Raw genomic sequence first — 15,974 nt, 5'->3', positions numbered from 1 at the left:
CTTCCCTTACTTATGCAGCAGATGCCCTTCATTACCTGCATACGGAGTATATACATGTATATATATCTCAAATGATTCGATACGCAAGAGCATGCTCTACGTATGAACAATTTATAAAACCAGGTAAATTATTGACAAGCAAGTTGATGAAACAAGAATATCAACAGTGTAGATATATCGAATTGTCAATTAATAATGGTAATTTCCATTCCTACGTCGATACGATATATCCTGGTGAGCTTGAGATAAAAGATACCACAGAGTCCGACACTTCTGTTTCATACTTGGTTATTTTACTTGAAAAAGACACTAATGGTAATCTAACAACCAAGCTATATGATAAACGTGTTGACTTTAACTTTTCTATCGTCGACTTCCCTTACTTATGCAGCAGATGCCCTTCATTACCTGCATACGGAGTATATACATGTATATATATCTCAATTGATTCGATACGCAAGAGCATGCTCTACGTATAAACAATTTATAAAACCAGGTAAATTATTGACAAGCAAGTTGATGAAACAAGAATATCAACAGTGTCGTTAAAAGTCATCATTTCGTAAGGTTCTATGGTCCAAACAATGACCTTGTCAGCAAATACAATTTTTCATACCAATTGTTAGTCCATTATATTAATACACTGAATTGAATTGACAATGGATTTTTTCCGTTATTTCCTGATCATGACAAGGAGTCAACGGCGGGTGTGACCGGTCGGCAGAGGATGCTAACTCCTCCATGGCACCTGATCCCACCTCTGACGTTTCGGGGTTCGTGTTTGCTCTGCTCTTATTATGTTCCCCAAACGGAGTTTGGGAACATATTGTTTTTACTCGGTTTCTTATTATTATTATTCTTTTTTCTTCTTATTTCTTCTCCGGTACTTTTTTGTCCGGGAGTGTTCTCAGAAACTGTTCACCAAACTAAGTTAAAACCTTTTTAGGGGTTAATAGGTGTGTTGTGTAGATGTGCTGACCGAAGGTCATTTTGCGTGCATACGCGTGCACGTGCGGGCGCGTGAAGGGAGTGAAATGACTGATAATGTTAATATGGCCATAACTTTTACATTTTTTGATGAAATGCTTTGAAACTCATTACAAAGAGATATATTAATAGTGTTAATATCGTAACACTGTCAAATTACCACGAACTCACGTGCGTGCACGTTTGCTTTGCTCTGATTGGCTGAAACTTTAAATGGCTATATCTCCTTTATTTTTTTGACGAAATGCTTTGAAATTTAAGTCATGCATGAGGACATCCTGCAATATGATAAACAAAAAATGTTCAAGAAATAATGCTCATGGACGTATGCTGCAATCTGATTGGCTGAAACTTTAAACGGCTATATCTCCTTTGTTTTTTGACGAAATGCTTTTAAATTTAAAACATAGTCATGCATTAGAAATCCTAAAATACGATATAGAAAAAAATTCATGAAATCACGTGCATGTACGAGTGCTGCAATCTGATTGGCTGAAATTTGAAATAGCTATAACTCCCTTGGTTTTCAACCAAACAGGATGGGATTTAGAGCATTTATAGATATAAGGGACTCCTATAAGAAGGTATGGTCATCATGCACGTGCACACACGTGCGTGCATTTGGAACGAGTGAAATTAAAAATACACTTGAATGAGTGGTTTTTAATACTTTTGGACTAAATGCTTTAATATATAGTATATTAAAATATATAGATAGTGTAGACATTATGATATGGTCATAAGGCACATATATTCACATGCGCACGCGTGCAATGCTAAAATTTGAGTATAATTGGTATTCTTCAGGGAAAACGTTTTTAGAGTAAAAAATTCACAGAGTTTGTCTTATTTAATGAAGTTTACAGGGAATATGGCACCAAAAGGGAGTTGGGGAGCGTTTGGGGAACATCTGTAACGGTTCCCGTTACAATTAGCACTAGTTTGGTATTGTTTTATTGACTTTGAGATACTGTTCGTTATCTCCATATCCTTCTTCAATGTGTTTACGATTCAAGAAAAGGACGTTTTAAAAATTGATGATCAATATATGTAAAAAGGGCCTGAATCTCAACAAATATTTGAATTGAATACAATGTTTGCATTGTGTCGGTATGTAGATTACAATACTGCAAACAAATTTTATTTGCGTGAGAGAAATTTGCGCGAGATCCTCGTCATCGTTCTCGTTGCAAACTGGTCCTTAACGTCTCTCTGTCTATTAAAAACAGATCCAAAAAAAAATTTTCATACAAATCTTAAAGTCATAATTTACAGATTGTTTTTACTACGTATACAGATTTATTGTTTGCGGGAACAGGACATGATCACGTCGGATGTGACGGTCAACACTGCACGGGATGCTTACTCCTCCGCATTGGCATTTGATCAAATCTTTGATGCAAATTAGCGGTATATTTACGTTGCAATACTTATTTATTGTTTCTATGAAATTTTTAGTTTGATAACTATTCGTTATCTCAATTTTCCAGTCATAGTACCAGCTCTCACACTATGCAATCGATGACGTTTTTTCCCTGTAGAGGGACTGTAATGCACATCAGCTTTTGACGAAACAAAAGTAACACGTTTGCAATACGAACAACAAATATTGATGGAGTGTCAAAATATGTAGTTGTTTATTAAAATGAGAAGATGTTAAAGTGTCACACTCCAGTAATTTTGAAAATTATCAAATGGATGCTATGAGCAAGTATTTGTGTAATGTTAATGTACCACAACTGTTGAACATTTTGTTGGACTGAACGCTTTTAAATAAGACCAAACACTGATTTTTTTCATACTATTTACATGTAGATAAGATTAAATTCAAAGAATATTTATAATCCTTTAAAAAATAATTTTGTTATGAACCACATTTATTAATGTACACTACTTTAAAATGATAATTGTCACTTTTTGAAAAGAGTAATCAAAATACTTACTGCCTCTAGGCTCATGTAACAATTTTGACTATGTCTTGTTTATGGAAGTGCTCTATATAACAATCGTGTGTTTATAGCTCTTAACAATGCTGTTCTAGCTAGTTAGATCCCATGCCAAATCCATTGTATCAAAAGGAATTTAACTCAGGCATTCTAATTTTAGCAAAACAAAATATAGACTTGCTCAAGTCTCTATTTTTATTATTAATTTAGATTCTTTATTCATGTTTGTATTAGTTGCTTTCCTCTGCTCTCTAACATAGTTAATGTTATCAAACCTATGTTTAACATAATCAAAAAGTATATTTAAAAAAACAGCACTGAAACATAAAGTCATGAGCAGGTCTCAATGAAATATTTCCATTTTTATTTTTTTTTCCCTGTGATAACTCTTTGAATATTAGCGGAGTTGATATCTTGATAATTCTACCGAATGCAAATTAGGGAGGTAGATAGGTTCTGGAGGTTCGGAGGCCTAATATGCATGCAAATCTCATGCGCATCTGTCTCCGTGTCTGACGCTTAGGAGGCCAGATATGCATGTAAATCTCGTGCAGCAGCATGCCTTTGTGTTTGCGGTCAGTGGTCGAGGATAATTAAAAATGGCATGGGAGTTCTCGTGTAAATTAAATCTATGTCTACATTTTTAAAATCTAAATCTACAATTTTATTTCACAATGATATGGAAATATAAGGAATCACTGTCTAGTTAGTATTAGTATGCCAGGGACATCAACGATAGTGGGAAACATGGGATAACTTATGCCCGTTAAGCAAATTATCCCATGTTACCCACTATCTTTGATGCCCCGGTATACTATTCTAACTAGACAGTGAATCCTTAAATATGCATACTATCCTTAACATTTTTACAAGTTTGTCAATGCATTTGCTTTTGATACAAGGTACATGTACATGCACTGTATTCAAATAATCTATGTATTATCAATTTTGGGGCTTAATTGGTGGGTTTAAAATATCTCAGTTTTTTATGGGATCAACAGTTTCACAGAAGATGCACATTGTACATTTTAATCTATTCATTCCTCTATTTTTTATGACCTTTTTGTAATTGAAAAGTTTACACTTTGGTTACATGTATCAGGAAATTTCTTGGTTGGATTTTTTTTAACTTGTGCGAACCCCCTCCCTCGAAAATTATTTCTAGATCCGCGCCTCGTATTCATACCTACATCCCAAAACAGCATTGAAATCTGTTCTTATTTTTATTGTTACATTGTGAGATAATATAATGATATTTATAACTTAAACAAAATTTCCATGAAATGAACATAAAATTAAAAAAACTGTACGCCTCTCAGATCAAACATTTGTTCTGTGGAGTTAAGTTAAAGATGTTTTGCTTTTTGCCCAACTAAATAATTTGTGTCTATAACTTAAATACATCTTTAAAATTAGCTAAAACCTATGTATATTGATTTTCGAACAGTAATGAACAAAATGTAAATGTCAAACGTGGTTGTAAAACGATAAACGTGGCAGTATATTGGATATCTTCAAGCTGCAGTTTCATACATGTATTGAATTGAAATGCTGGACATAATTCATAATTCTATCCTATATTGTTTGTAATTAACACATGTACCTGCGTTATGTAGATAATTCTGTAATCTGATTATGATATAAGACATGTGTTTTCGATCTTCGGTAAAGTTTTCTTTTGTTAATCGTTATGTTTAAAAAACAGTTATAATTTCTGAGTATATTGTTGGTCAGGTGTTTTCGATCTCCAATGTTAACTTCTCTATAAAAGTAAAAATCAAGAGTCGTGCACTGACTGCTGTATGCTGGCTATCTCAGGTAATGATTCCTTTCGTGTTATGAATCTTTGCTTGTATTTGTTCTTGTCTAATTTGCATGTTTTAGCTTTTTCCATACAATTTTCGGTTACCGTGCGTTCGTATGTTCGTACACTCGTATCTCGTATAGTGCTTAATGTTTTACATGTGGTTCGCCTTTCTTTTCCGAATTTGGTGAATAATATTACATTTGTTTAAAAAAAAAAATAGCTGAAAACTTTTCAATTTTATCGAAGATAGATAATAAAATTTTATGGATGCTGTAAAATGATCATTCATAAGAAATTAATCAAAAAATGATTCAAAAATAGTTAAGTCAAGAGGGATAACCGTGGATTTCTATGATTACACATAATGAACAAGGTGCTAGTCCTTCTGACCAATCAGATTACAGTTTTTAGACAGAAAAAAAATTAAGCGTACATGATGTATATTTATAGCAACTTTTAGTTATTGTTCTTGACTTCCATCTGAGATCTGGACGATTTCCAAATATGGAAGTCAAAAACGATAACCTTGAATTGCTATAAACACACAGAATAAACAAGGTTCTAATCATCCTGACCAATCAGATAACGGCATTTAGACAAACCCACCAGAAAATGAATAAAATATGTGGTTTTAAACTTTTCTGCTGAAAATATTTTTTTAAAACATACTTTTTGTAAACTTTATATGCATATTTAGGAATGAAACAGCATAAATGACAATTTACCGTGAACAAACACGACTTGAAAAGTTAGGACAAATTATTAGTGGGATTTAAAAAACTGTGAAAACGAGGTAGCTATCCCAAAAGTTTAACTTGTGTTAAGAAATTTGATATAAATACGGCAGATTTTCAGATTTTTTAGCCTAGTATGAAAAGTTTTCGGATAGGAATGTTTTAAGTATTTAATTTCCTGAGTGTTTATTACAATGTACAAATTAGTTCACTTTCTGATATGCATGGTAGGTTATGTCGAAAAAGCATTAATCTACGTACATGCAGTTTTCTAGATGTTTTACATGTTTCCTTGTCTCCATTTAAAGTGTTTATACATGTAACGTTGTATTACTAGACATTTTCGGTTGAATGAACTTCTACTACACTATCGATAATGAATAAAAAGTATGGAAACCAGAATGAGCAGATATAAAATAAAAACACTAATAAAAACAACTCGGTAGTTTTAAATGGCATTTATTTTAAACATTTAGTTTACAGCACCTTACGTGTTAAGGTAGTTCTGTAGTGAAAAAATTCAAAGTATTTTATTGATGTACTTCTTTTCTACAAACTAATCCCGCAATGATATATACAAGATCTGGAATGACGCAAAACACTTTTCAAAGTTTTGTATAATTTCAACTTTGCGATAGAACTTTCTACAATAGATCTATGCCTAGAAACTGTGGTATTAGATTTTCTGCATTTCCGTCTTGCTTCTGTATTATCTGTTGGGGTGTAATGGTGTGATTTTAGGATGGCGATTAGGATAAACTTGATCTGCAAGTAATACGCAGTCATCTGGAAAAGGTAGTTCTCTTCCAGAAATATCAGGTATATCTCTTTGAGAAAGAGATATCTTTTAAAATTAGAGAGATATTTCTTAAACTTACAGAGATATCTCTTTTCATAAAAGAGATATCTTTTCCACTTTAACAGATATCTCTTTGTAATTGAGAGATATCCTTTTTGTGAAAAGAGATATCCCTGAACGTTAAAGAGATATCTCTTTCACATGGAGAGATATCTCTTTTACGTTTGGAGATATCTTTCCCAGTTAAAGAGATATCTCTTAGAGTAAAAAAAATATACGTCTTAGTTTATCTAAAGAGATATCTCTTAAAGTGAAAGAGATATCTTTAAAAAGTGTATAAAATAGATATCTCTCAATCTAAAAGAGATATCTCTTTATTGCAAAGCGATATTTCTTTTCATTATTTCTATTTGAATTCCTTTTAAAATCACTTCTTCCTGACCGGAAGTAAGCCTTTTATTCACGGAAGTACATTAAAGTATATTTATATTTCGACATATTCATGATTTTCTACATTAATTAAAGGTACTTGGACACAGATTTGAAGTTAATATTTTCTCTATAATATTACGACTTATATATTTAAAAGCATTTCACACAAAAATTGATTAAAAATCTTATTTCATTTAAAGGTTATTTAAAACTTCAATTATTTTGGCGGGTTTGATTGACACATCCTTGCACTTTCACATATTTTAACCTTATTCTTAATCCTTAGGAAAAGTGGCAATCTTGTTTTGTATTAATGAGAAACATCAAAACTTTTATCCAGACAAATAATTTTATTCAGAGTAGAAATGTTAGAAAGCAAAACTCCTTCACAAGTATCGTCATTTCTAACTAAAAGTTGCGTACAGAGTTTAGCGAATCGAGCACACTCGTGTTATGTACACAGTTTTTGTAAACAGGGCACGAGTTCTGTTATTGTTTATGTTTATAATTCACTGGCTGCGTTCAATCATCACAACTGTCTTCTTACCACAACTGCACGGACTGACAATATATTGTGTGTTTGTTTTGCTTTCGAACATGTCTACTCTGAATTTTCTGGATTATAGTATTAATATTATTCATTTATACAAAACGAGATTGCCACTTTTCCTAAGAATTAAGAATAAAATCAATTTGTGATACTGTAGTGTGAGAATGTGTCAATCAAACCCGCCAAAAATTTGAAATTTTAATATCTTTTTTATGAAATAAGATTTTTAATTAATTTCTGTGTGATATGCCATTGAAATATATAAGTCGTAATATTATAGAGAAAATTATTTTTTCAAATCTGTGTCCAAGTATCTTTAAAGCTTTACTAAACATAACATTTAGTTATGTCTAGATTTCATATTTGTAATAGGTGATTATTTTAAAAGCTGAGAAAATTCGATCCATTGCATTTAAGATTATATAAATATGCTTACTTTCGTTTTCCTGAATATTAAACTTTTAGCATTTGATCAACGAAGTTGCCATTATTATTTGTTGTTTCAAACAAGGGATCTATTATAATAGAATTTTTGTCTTCATAGTTCATATATTATTTTGGCTATTGTATGATCAGTTTTTTTTCTTATAACAGCGAAACTATTCCAGGGACTTTACTTCCTGTTTCGCGTTCGTTTGAAAGTGGAGAATTGGTTATTTTATTTTAAGGATCACTGGAAAAGAGATATCTCTTTCATTAAAACAGATTTTTCTTTAGCTTTGAAAGATATCTCTTTTTGGAAAATCTAAAGAGATATCTCTCTAATTAAGAAAGATATCTCTTTTAACCTTGTTAAAGAGATATCTCTCTCGTTTAAAGAGATATCTCTCTAGCTTATAAATATATCTCTCTAAGTAAAAGAGATGTCTCTCTTACAAAAAGATATATTCTTTTTGCTTAAACAGATATCCCTCTATGGTATAAAGATATCTCTATTAGTCAAAGAAATATCTCAGTCTATAAGCTAAAGAGATATTTTTTTTCACAAGTAAATAGTTAAAGGGCTTGTCATACATTACTGTCTTTGAAGTGTCGACAACTACATTAAAAGTGCTGTGAAATAAATGTTCAAAATAAACACCTTTAAAACTAACAATTTTTTTTGTAAATGTTTTTATTTCATATTTGCTCTTTATGGTTTCCATACTTTTATCCATTATCGATATTGCAGTAGAAGTTCATTCAACCGAAAATGTCCATTCAGTGCTCATGAAACCCGTGATATTTCATAACTACATGTAGTCTATACGATGAACACGTGTATGCAATTGATATGCAGTGTATATCTATGAAAACTACGCGATATTGATGAAAGTCAAACAGCTAAGCAAAATTATTGTTACCGGTGTAACGACGAAAAGTGACCCCCTTAGAATATTGACCGGGGGTCATTTTTCTACGTAGAAATTTGACCCCCTGGTCAATATTCTACGTCGAAAATGACCCAGGTTTCTGTAGAAATTATAGCCTTGGGGTCGTTTTTCTCCGTATACATTGTAGAAAAATCACCCTGTAGAATAATGACCCCATTTTTTTTATGAAGCATTTGTTTTAGTAGGAATATTCTTGTTAGGCGAATGTATACGGGTAATATCAAGCAGCCTTATGCTTTGAAGTGTTAATTTATGAATGCTTTGAAGCTTGAATAACGAAATCAATGCTATACAAAACCTTACATTAATAAGAGAAACCGTTTTATCCACATTAGAGGAAAACAACATCTATTAATTGTTCCAAGGCTAAGATACGCGCATTCATAGAATCGTTTATTAAATTATATACAGTAGGTTTCCACAGTTGTCATTTTAATCTTTAAAAGGGTAATTTTCTTGCTGGTGTCAAAAAGTTTCCATAATTAATTAATTAAAAATCTCTTTGATTTTACCCTGAATAAATAATTTGCAAAACTCAAAATGAAGTTTTTTTTTCAAAAATTTAACGTTTTTTATCCCTACTTTCAAAATGGGCGATAAAAAGGGCGCTAGAAAATTGGATCTTATAAAAATATTTGGTTTTCTTTGAATGAAGTCCAAACTTCTCATAAAAGTATTGATGGTTTAATTTGTAATAATAAATACGAAATTAAATTGCCTTTGACCTATGATTCAAAGGAAACAAACAGTGTTAGCTAAAAACCTGTTAAATGTCTTTTGTCGTTTGCTAGTGTCAACAAAACCTTAACAAAATGTGGGTTGTAGCATAAAATACGTAATTAACTAGAAAAAGAAGTGCTCGTCTGTCTAAAAATTGGCACATGTAGTATCGTTTTCCCCTTTCTACATGCAGTATGCAACTCCGTATGCAATTGATAAAGGTATATTGCTGCATAAGTAAGGGAAGTTGACGATAGAAAAGATAAAGTCGTCACGTTTATCATATAGCTTAGTTGTTAAATTACCATTAACGCCTTTTTCAAGTAAAATATTCAATTATGAAAGAGATGTGTCAAACACTGTGGTGACCTCCTAAGAGCCATTACATCCATTTCTCCTAATTGTTGTGGTCAACGCAAATTTACAGACCTTTAGGTTTTATAGAAATTTTAAGCAACCAAAACAATTAAATATTAACAACGACACTTTTTTTGAACATTTCAAGTCACTTGCTACTTCTGACTCAAACATACAAAGAGAAGAGCATAGGTTCGATCAAACACATGTTATCTTTGAGGAACTTGACGAAGAAATTACAGAAGACGAGATACGCAAAGCTATATCACATCTCAAGCGAGGAAAATCGCATGGTTTAGATAATCTACTCAATGAATATTTCAAAGAATTCTCAGATAGTCTCGTACCAGTTTTGCATCACTAATTATTTAATACAATTTTTTCTCCTCGGGCATTTTTCCTTCAGCATGGTCAAAATCTGTAATTGTTCCAATATTTAAAAAAGGTGACCAAGGTGACCCAAATAGCTACAGAGGTATAAGTTTGATGAGCTGCTTTTGTAAATTGTTTACATCTATACTAAATAAAAGACTAATTGACTGGTCTGCAACGAATAACATTATTACTGATGCACAATTTGGATTTCAGCCAAAATTGAGTGCGGTTGATGCAATTTTTGCTTTACATAGTTTAATAACTAAATACACGCAAAGTCGGAAAAAATATATTGATGTTTTGTTGATTATAAAAAAGCATTTGATTCGGTAGTTACATGTAGAAGTAAGTTATGGATGAAAATTAAACATTATGGAATACAAGGGAAATTACTTAAAATAATTCAATCTATGTACAGTGATATAAGAACCTGTGTAAAATCATCAGGCAACATTTCACAATTTTTTGAAAGTCTTGTTGGTTTATTACAGGGAGAAGTGTTGTCTCCCATGCTCTTTACACTTTATGTTAATGATCTGGAAAATGTATTTATTAATGAAGGTAATATCCCTTTAGAACTATATACTTTGCATGTTTTATACTTATGGACGCTGATGATATGGTAATTTGTGCAGAGACAGCTAATGAATTGCAGAATATGTTACATGTAAATACCCTATCTTACTACTGTACAGAATGGGATCTGGAAGTTAATGTCGAAAAAACTACAATTGTCGTATTCAGAAACAGGGGGAAAATTGGTTGAAATGAAACATGGTCATTTAATGGTAAAGAGATAGAGGTGATGGATCATTTTGTGTATCTTGGGTTACTCTTAAATTTTAACGGAAAATTCTTGGCGACCCAGAAGCAATTAGCCGCTCAGGGACGTAAAGCTATGTTTGGTCTTAAAGCATCCATCAGTGAATTATATCTAAACCACTGTACAATCTTATCTCTTTTTGACACATATGTAAGCAGTATTTTGAATTATGGATGTGAAGTGTGGGGTCATCATAAGGGTCCGGATATTGAAAAAAATCATTTAGATTTTTTAAGGAATGTACTAGGAGTGAAAAAAAATACAAACACTGTGATGCTATATTTTGAAACAGGCCGTATGCCTATGTATATTTCACGTATTACTAGAATGTTTAAATACTGGTTTAAATTGTTACATACAAGCAATTGTTTTTTGAAAGCGGCATATGGTATGTTATATAGTGAGTGTGAGAATCCAAATTGTAGGGGCAATAATTGGGCATGTGTTATCAAAAAACAACTGTGTAATTTAGGACTGAATTATATCTGGAATCAGGGACGTAGCATCCGGGGGGGGGGGCAGTGGGGGCCTGCCCCCCCCCCCACTTTTTTCCCCAACATAACCTTTACTATAGTAAATGTTCATTGATAGGACGGTTGGCCCCCCCCCCCCCACTTTATTACCATAGTATAGTGATAGGTAGGATTGGAAGGAAAAATTTGGAAGTGATAGTAAATTGGCTTTGAAAAAGTTGGCCAGTAACCCCCCCCCCCCTCAGGTTGCCCCCCCCACTTTCAAAAACAATGCTACGTGCCTGTGGAATGAACAGAATAACTTGGATAGTCGAATTTGTCTTCATATCATACAAGAGAGGCTGAAAGATAATTTTGTACAGAATTTATTATGTAATATGGATAAAGAATCAAAATGTAGTATATATAAACACTTGGTTAGTAACTTCTGTCTACAGTATTATTTGGTGAAGCCTATTCCAAAAGTGTTAAAGAGATATATTTCTAAAATTCGTTTGTCCTCGCACAACCTATTAATTGAAACTGGTAGGCACAAAAATATCCCAAGAGACCAAAGATTTTGTCCAAAATCACATAAAGATATAGAGGATGAATATCATTTTATACTCATATGTCCTAAATACGTAGACTTGAGAAAAAAAATCATTAAGAAATATTATTGGAGTAAACCCTTTGTGTTTAAATTTATACAGCTTATTAGTGTTAACAATGTCAAGGAACTCTGTAATCTTGGAAAATATATTTTAAAAGCTTTTAAAATAAGGAACTGCCAATAATTTATATGTATGTTTTATGTAAACTTTACATGCATATTGTATTTATTACATTTGTAAATCTGTAAAGGACAGTTATAATATCCCTGTCATACAAGGTCATTGTGATTTTTTTTTCCATGATATGTACAACCGTTCATTTTCTATGTAAATATTATTGTACATTTTGTTATATGCCATAGGATGTTTATCCTGAGCTATAAATAAATTACAATTCCTGAAAGTGGATAGATGCTTAAATAAACAAAATATGATAAATTATTTCATGTGTGTTATCGCCTTACGGCGCATGAATGATAACGTCAAAGTGTCTAAAACATTGTCAAGTTTCCACTTTGCTAGAGAAAAGTATTTCATTGATTCATATACTCGAGTTTCCCTTTATTCCTCCATAAACAGTCCCAAAACCAATCCCACACAAACAATATGACTTCAAAATATTTATTCGTAGGTTAAACGTACGTAGACAGTACTCTCAATATCATTCAAAAATAGGCAACTTCGAATGTCTATATTGACAGTGTCTTTCGCTATTGCCAGTAGCTGTTTGTATTTACGTTTTGTTCTACCTGATGACTAGTTTAAAAGTGTTTTCGCTTAGAAAACTCCCAATTTACTTTTATACTTAAGCATTTATGATTTTCTCGGCAAGGGATTTTAAAATATATTAAAATTTGTTTTCATTTTCTTATTTTTATCACATAGGTATTTCTGCTGGTTATCAATTCTTATGATAAAAACGAGGAATTCTTCCTTCTATTGTTTTATGTATGATAAAGCATACATGTTTCTTATGCAGTTTGATGTTTCTATTTGCATTCATTATTTTCTTTTACATTAAACAGTCAATCAAACGTGTAGCTAGCCATCTTTAAATACCTAAATCTGTGTGAACTCCGTGTTATGCATGGGTTCTCTGCTTTTAAGTTAATTATAAAATATTACGCATTACCATAATTTAGACTTCAATCTTTTTTTAAAATAGTTTAAAATTTAAAGAGCTTGGTTCACTTTATGCATAAAATGGCCCTGTCCTTATATCAATTAATAAACTGTCATGCTCTTTCCCCTTTTACGTATCAAAATAAAGTAGAGACTTAGTGGTTTCATTTCCTAAATTAAAATTTCTTTTTGAGAATCGAAGTATTAGAAAACAGGCTTTGAGAAAATGCAATGTTCTTGATTTTTCCAGAAAACTTGCATGTTTGACTACATTCAGCACAGAATAAAAATATGAGCACAGCCCACTATCCAAAAATTAAAACATGCTTTTTAATCTTCAGAAATAAATTTTCCATTATGTAATTGCATATTTTTGATCAGAGGTTGTGTTCTATATGAAAAATTGCTTCAAGTTCAGGCCATGTTCAAACAAATTTACAGGATATTGGAAAATAACGCATTTTGTGATGTTATAATACATTGACTAGAGGGAAAATTAGGTCATGTTCAATAGATACATAGTCACAAACAGTCTCTTGCTCTCTATTTTTATCGGTCATGAGAAAATAATCCTTAAAACTGATCTAGGGCCGATTGTAAATTTTGTGTAAGTATTCAATTCGAGAGCATGTATATTAACTTTTTTCTCGACTTCATATATTTCAAACCAATTATAGACATGAGAAATGAATAAAAAATATACTTAAGAATCGATCTTTAATATACTTTACTTCATAGTGTAATACCTTTGTGTTTTAGAGTCTTACACACCAAAACGCCAATCATGCAGATCTTTGGTCTATTATTCTCTGTGTTGATGTTGTTCTTAATTTCCGAACTTCAAGCTGACATTGGAGACGATGCCCAGAAAGCAACTGATGTTGTAAAGGCGGGAATTGAAGCTACTGTAGCCATTACCGACATCATCGAGGGTGTCCAAGTTCTAACTAAATTCTCAACAATGCTTGGCAAAGTAAATCCGTATCTAGCTGCCATTGGACCCGTTATGGATATCATAACCATATTTCTGCCGAAACAAGAGGATCCAACTTTAACCTTCTTAAAAACGAAATTTTCAGAAGTAGATTCTAAGTTCAGAAATATGGAAAGACTTTTCGACCAAGTAACTAATCTGATTAAATCAAAAGCCCTGAAAACGCAGTTTTCCGGAATTGAACAAAGTGTTAAGGTTTTGTCATATCGACTTAATATGTTAATGAAAGCTCCTAAAGATGCTGTCAATGGACAAAAGTCGCGCTTCATTAAGGATTTCGAGGTCAGTTATCAAAGTGCAGCGAAAAAAATATATAACGGCATTATGACCAAGCAGCACTTTACAGACAACATTCCAGACGAAGCAATGGCCTATTCAAATTACGATCGTAGAAAGATGCAGTCGGTAATGGCTGGATGTGTCGGGCTTCTTATGACAGCTGTGAAGGTAAATCTTGCCTACCTAGAGCTCACAAACAATAGAGCAAACTATGAAATGGAAAAAAGAGAATGGGAGAAAAACATCAAAGACGTTCTACAGAAAGTAAAAGACGTGGATCAGCAAGTCACTCATGCCTGGGGAGATCAGAAGTTTAAAGATTTGAAACAGCTTTCTGCACAATATAGACACGAAAACCATGAACAATTTGCAAAGCGTTTATTCAATTTCTACTCAAAGAAATATTATTGGAGGGATTGGGTCGTCATCGTCTACAATGAAATGGCGGAGAATACTGGCACGAATGGACATGCTTTTGATCTCTGTGGAGGAGACAAATATTTGCAAAAAGACGGAAGGAATGTCTTAACATCTAGCGTGCCAAAAGAAAGAAGCAAGATGTACACATACTATTATCAAAGACAATTAAGCCATATTAGAACTGAGACAGTGGTTTGGGGGGTTCATTACCCATGGAAAGCAATATCTGTCTTGAATCAAATTAGACGGGTTAGCCATTCTAATGTGTGCATGAAAGCTGTCATTTCTGACCGACAAAATATACATGCCAAAGGTTCCCATGGTCGCTTAGTCGGCAAATGGAAATACTTTTATAACATGTACATTTTCGGCTAAAGTACAAAATGCATATCTGCTGTTTGCTGAATAAAGTACGATGCAAATGATATTTTTATGTTCGTTTAATTGAAGAAATGACATCAATGTTAAAAACAGTTTACAGCCATTCAGCTTCATAATGTGACGTTTCAATATAATTTTAAATGATAATCTGTTGAAAGCAAGATGAGAAATTCTCAGGCTAAATTGTAATAACCATTTCATTGACAGAAAAATATGAATTTTGATTTAAGCAAAATCACATTATAATAGTTGGGACAGCTTTAAAGTTATGTTTTTTGCCTTCTCTCTATTCAGGATTTTAAAAAAAATGGGTCGGTATATGAAAGAAGATGAGAATTCTTTTTTCAGAAAATTTCAAATTGAAACTCAATTTTCAAAAGTAGTATTTTCAAGAATACATTTTAAAAATTCTTTACTAAAGGTTAAAGATCGAAGGCCTTGATGATCAAGCTCTTTTTACAGGTTGCCTCCTCCTGTACAATATTGATTTCTTATAGTTAATTTATATTTAACTGTACACAGATTTTTTCTTCTGATACAATAAAATATTAATTGTAGTCGTGTTGATCGTAAAGTTTTCCATTACATTCTATATATTTTCTCTTATTTACTTATTTACTTTCTTTCTAATTTAAAAAATCAACTCTAAAAAAAAGCCAATTTTAGGGACAATTTGCCTTTGCTAAGAATTGTAAAATGTCAAATTATATAGATATCTTTCACAAGGATCATCTTATTGACAAGATAATCGAATTTGTTAAACTCGAGTTCAGATGTGGATTTCAAGTTTCTATTGAAAATATTTTTAT

At 32.1% G+C, this 15,974-nt stretch overlaps 1 protein-coding gene across 1 annotated transcript; it reads left to right on the top strand.

Moving 5' to 3' along the window:
* Positions 1-4,743: 4,743 nt before the first annotated feature.
* Positions 4,744-15,198, top strand: LOC134229862 (uncharacterized). The gene is made up of 2 exons (XM_062711646.1): positions 4,744-4,751; positions 13,851-15,198. The coding sequence occupies exon 2, from the start codon at positions 13,876-13,878 to the stop codon at positions 15,157-15,159; it is 1,284 nt and encodes a 427-aa protein (XP_062567630.1). The 5' UTR covers positions 4,744-4,751; positions 13,851-13,875; the 3' UTR covers positions 15,160-15,198.
* Positions 15,199-15,974: the final 776 nt, after the last annotated feature.

Source organism: Saccostrea cucullata, unplaced genomic scaffold (genome assembly GCF_032062105.1).
Source record: "Saccostrea cucullata isolate Sc308-1 unplaced genomic scaffold, CSIRO_AGI_Scuc_v1 ctg7422, whole genome shotgun sequence".
NCBI lineage: Eukaryota > Metazoa > Mollusca > Bivalvia > Ostreida > Ostreidae > Saccostrea > Saccostrea cuccullata.
Note: the sequence above shows the minus strand (reverse complement) of the source record. Positions and strands in the feature narration are given on the sequence as shown.

Coding starts and splice junctions, on each gene's coding strand:
- LOC134229862 (XM_062711646.1), top strand. CDS start 13,876: ATGCAGATCTTTGGTCTATTATTCTCTGTGTTGATGTTGTTCTTAATT.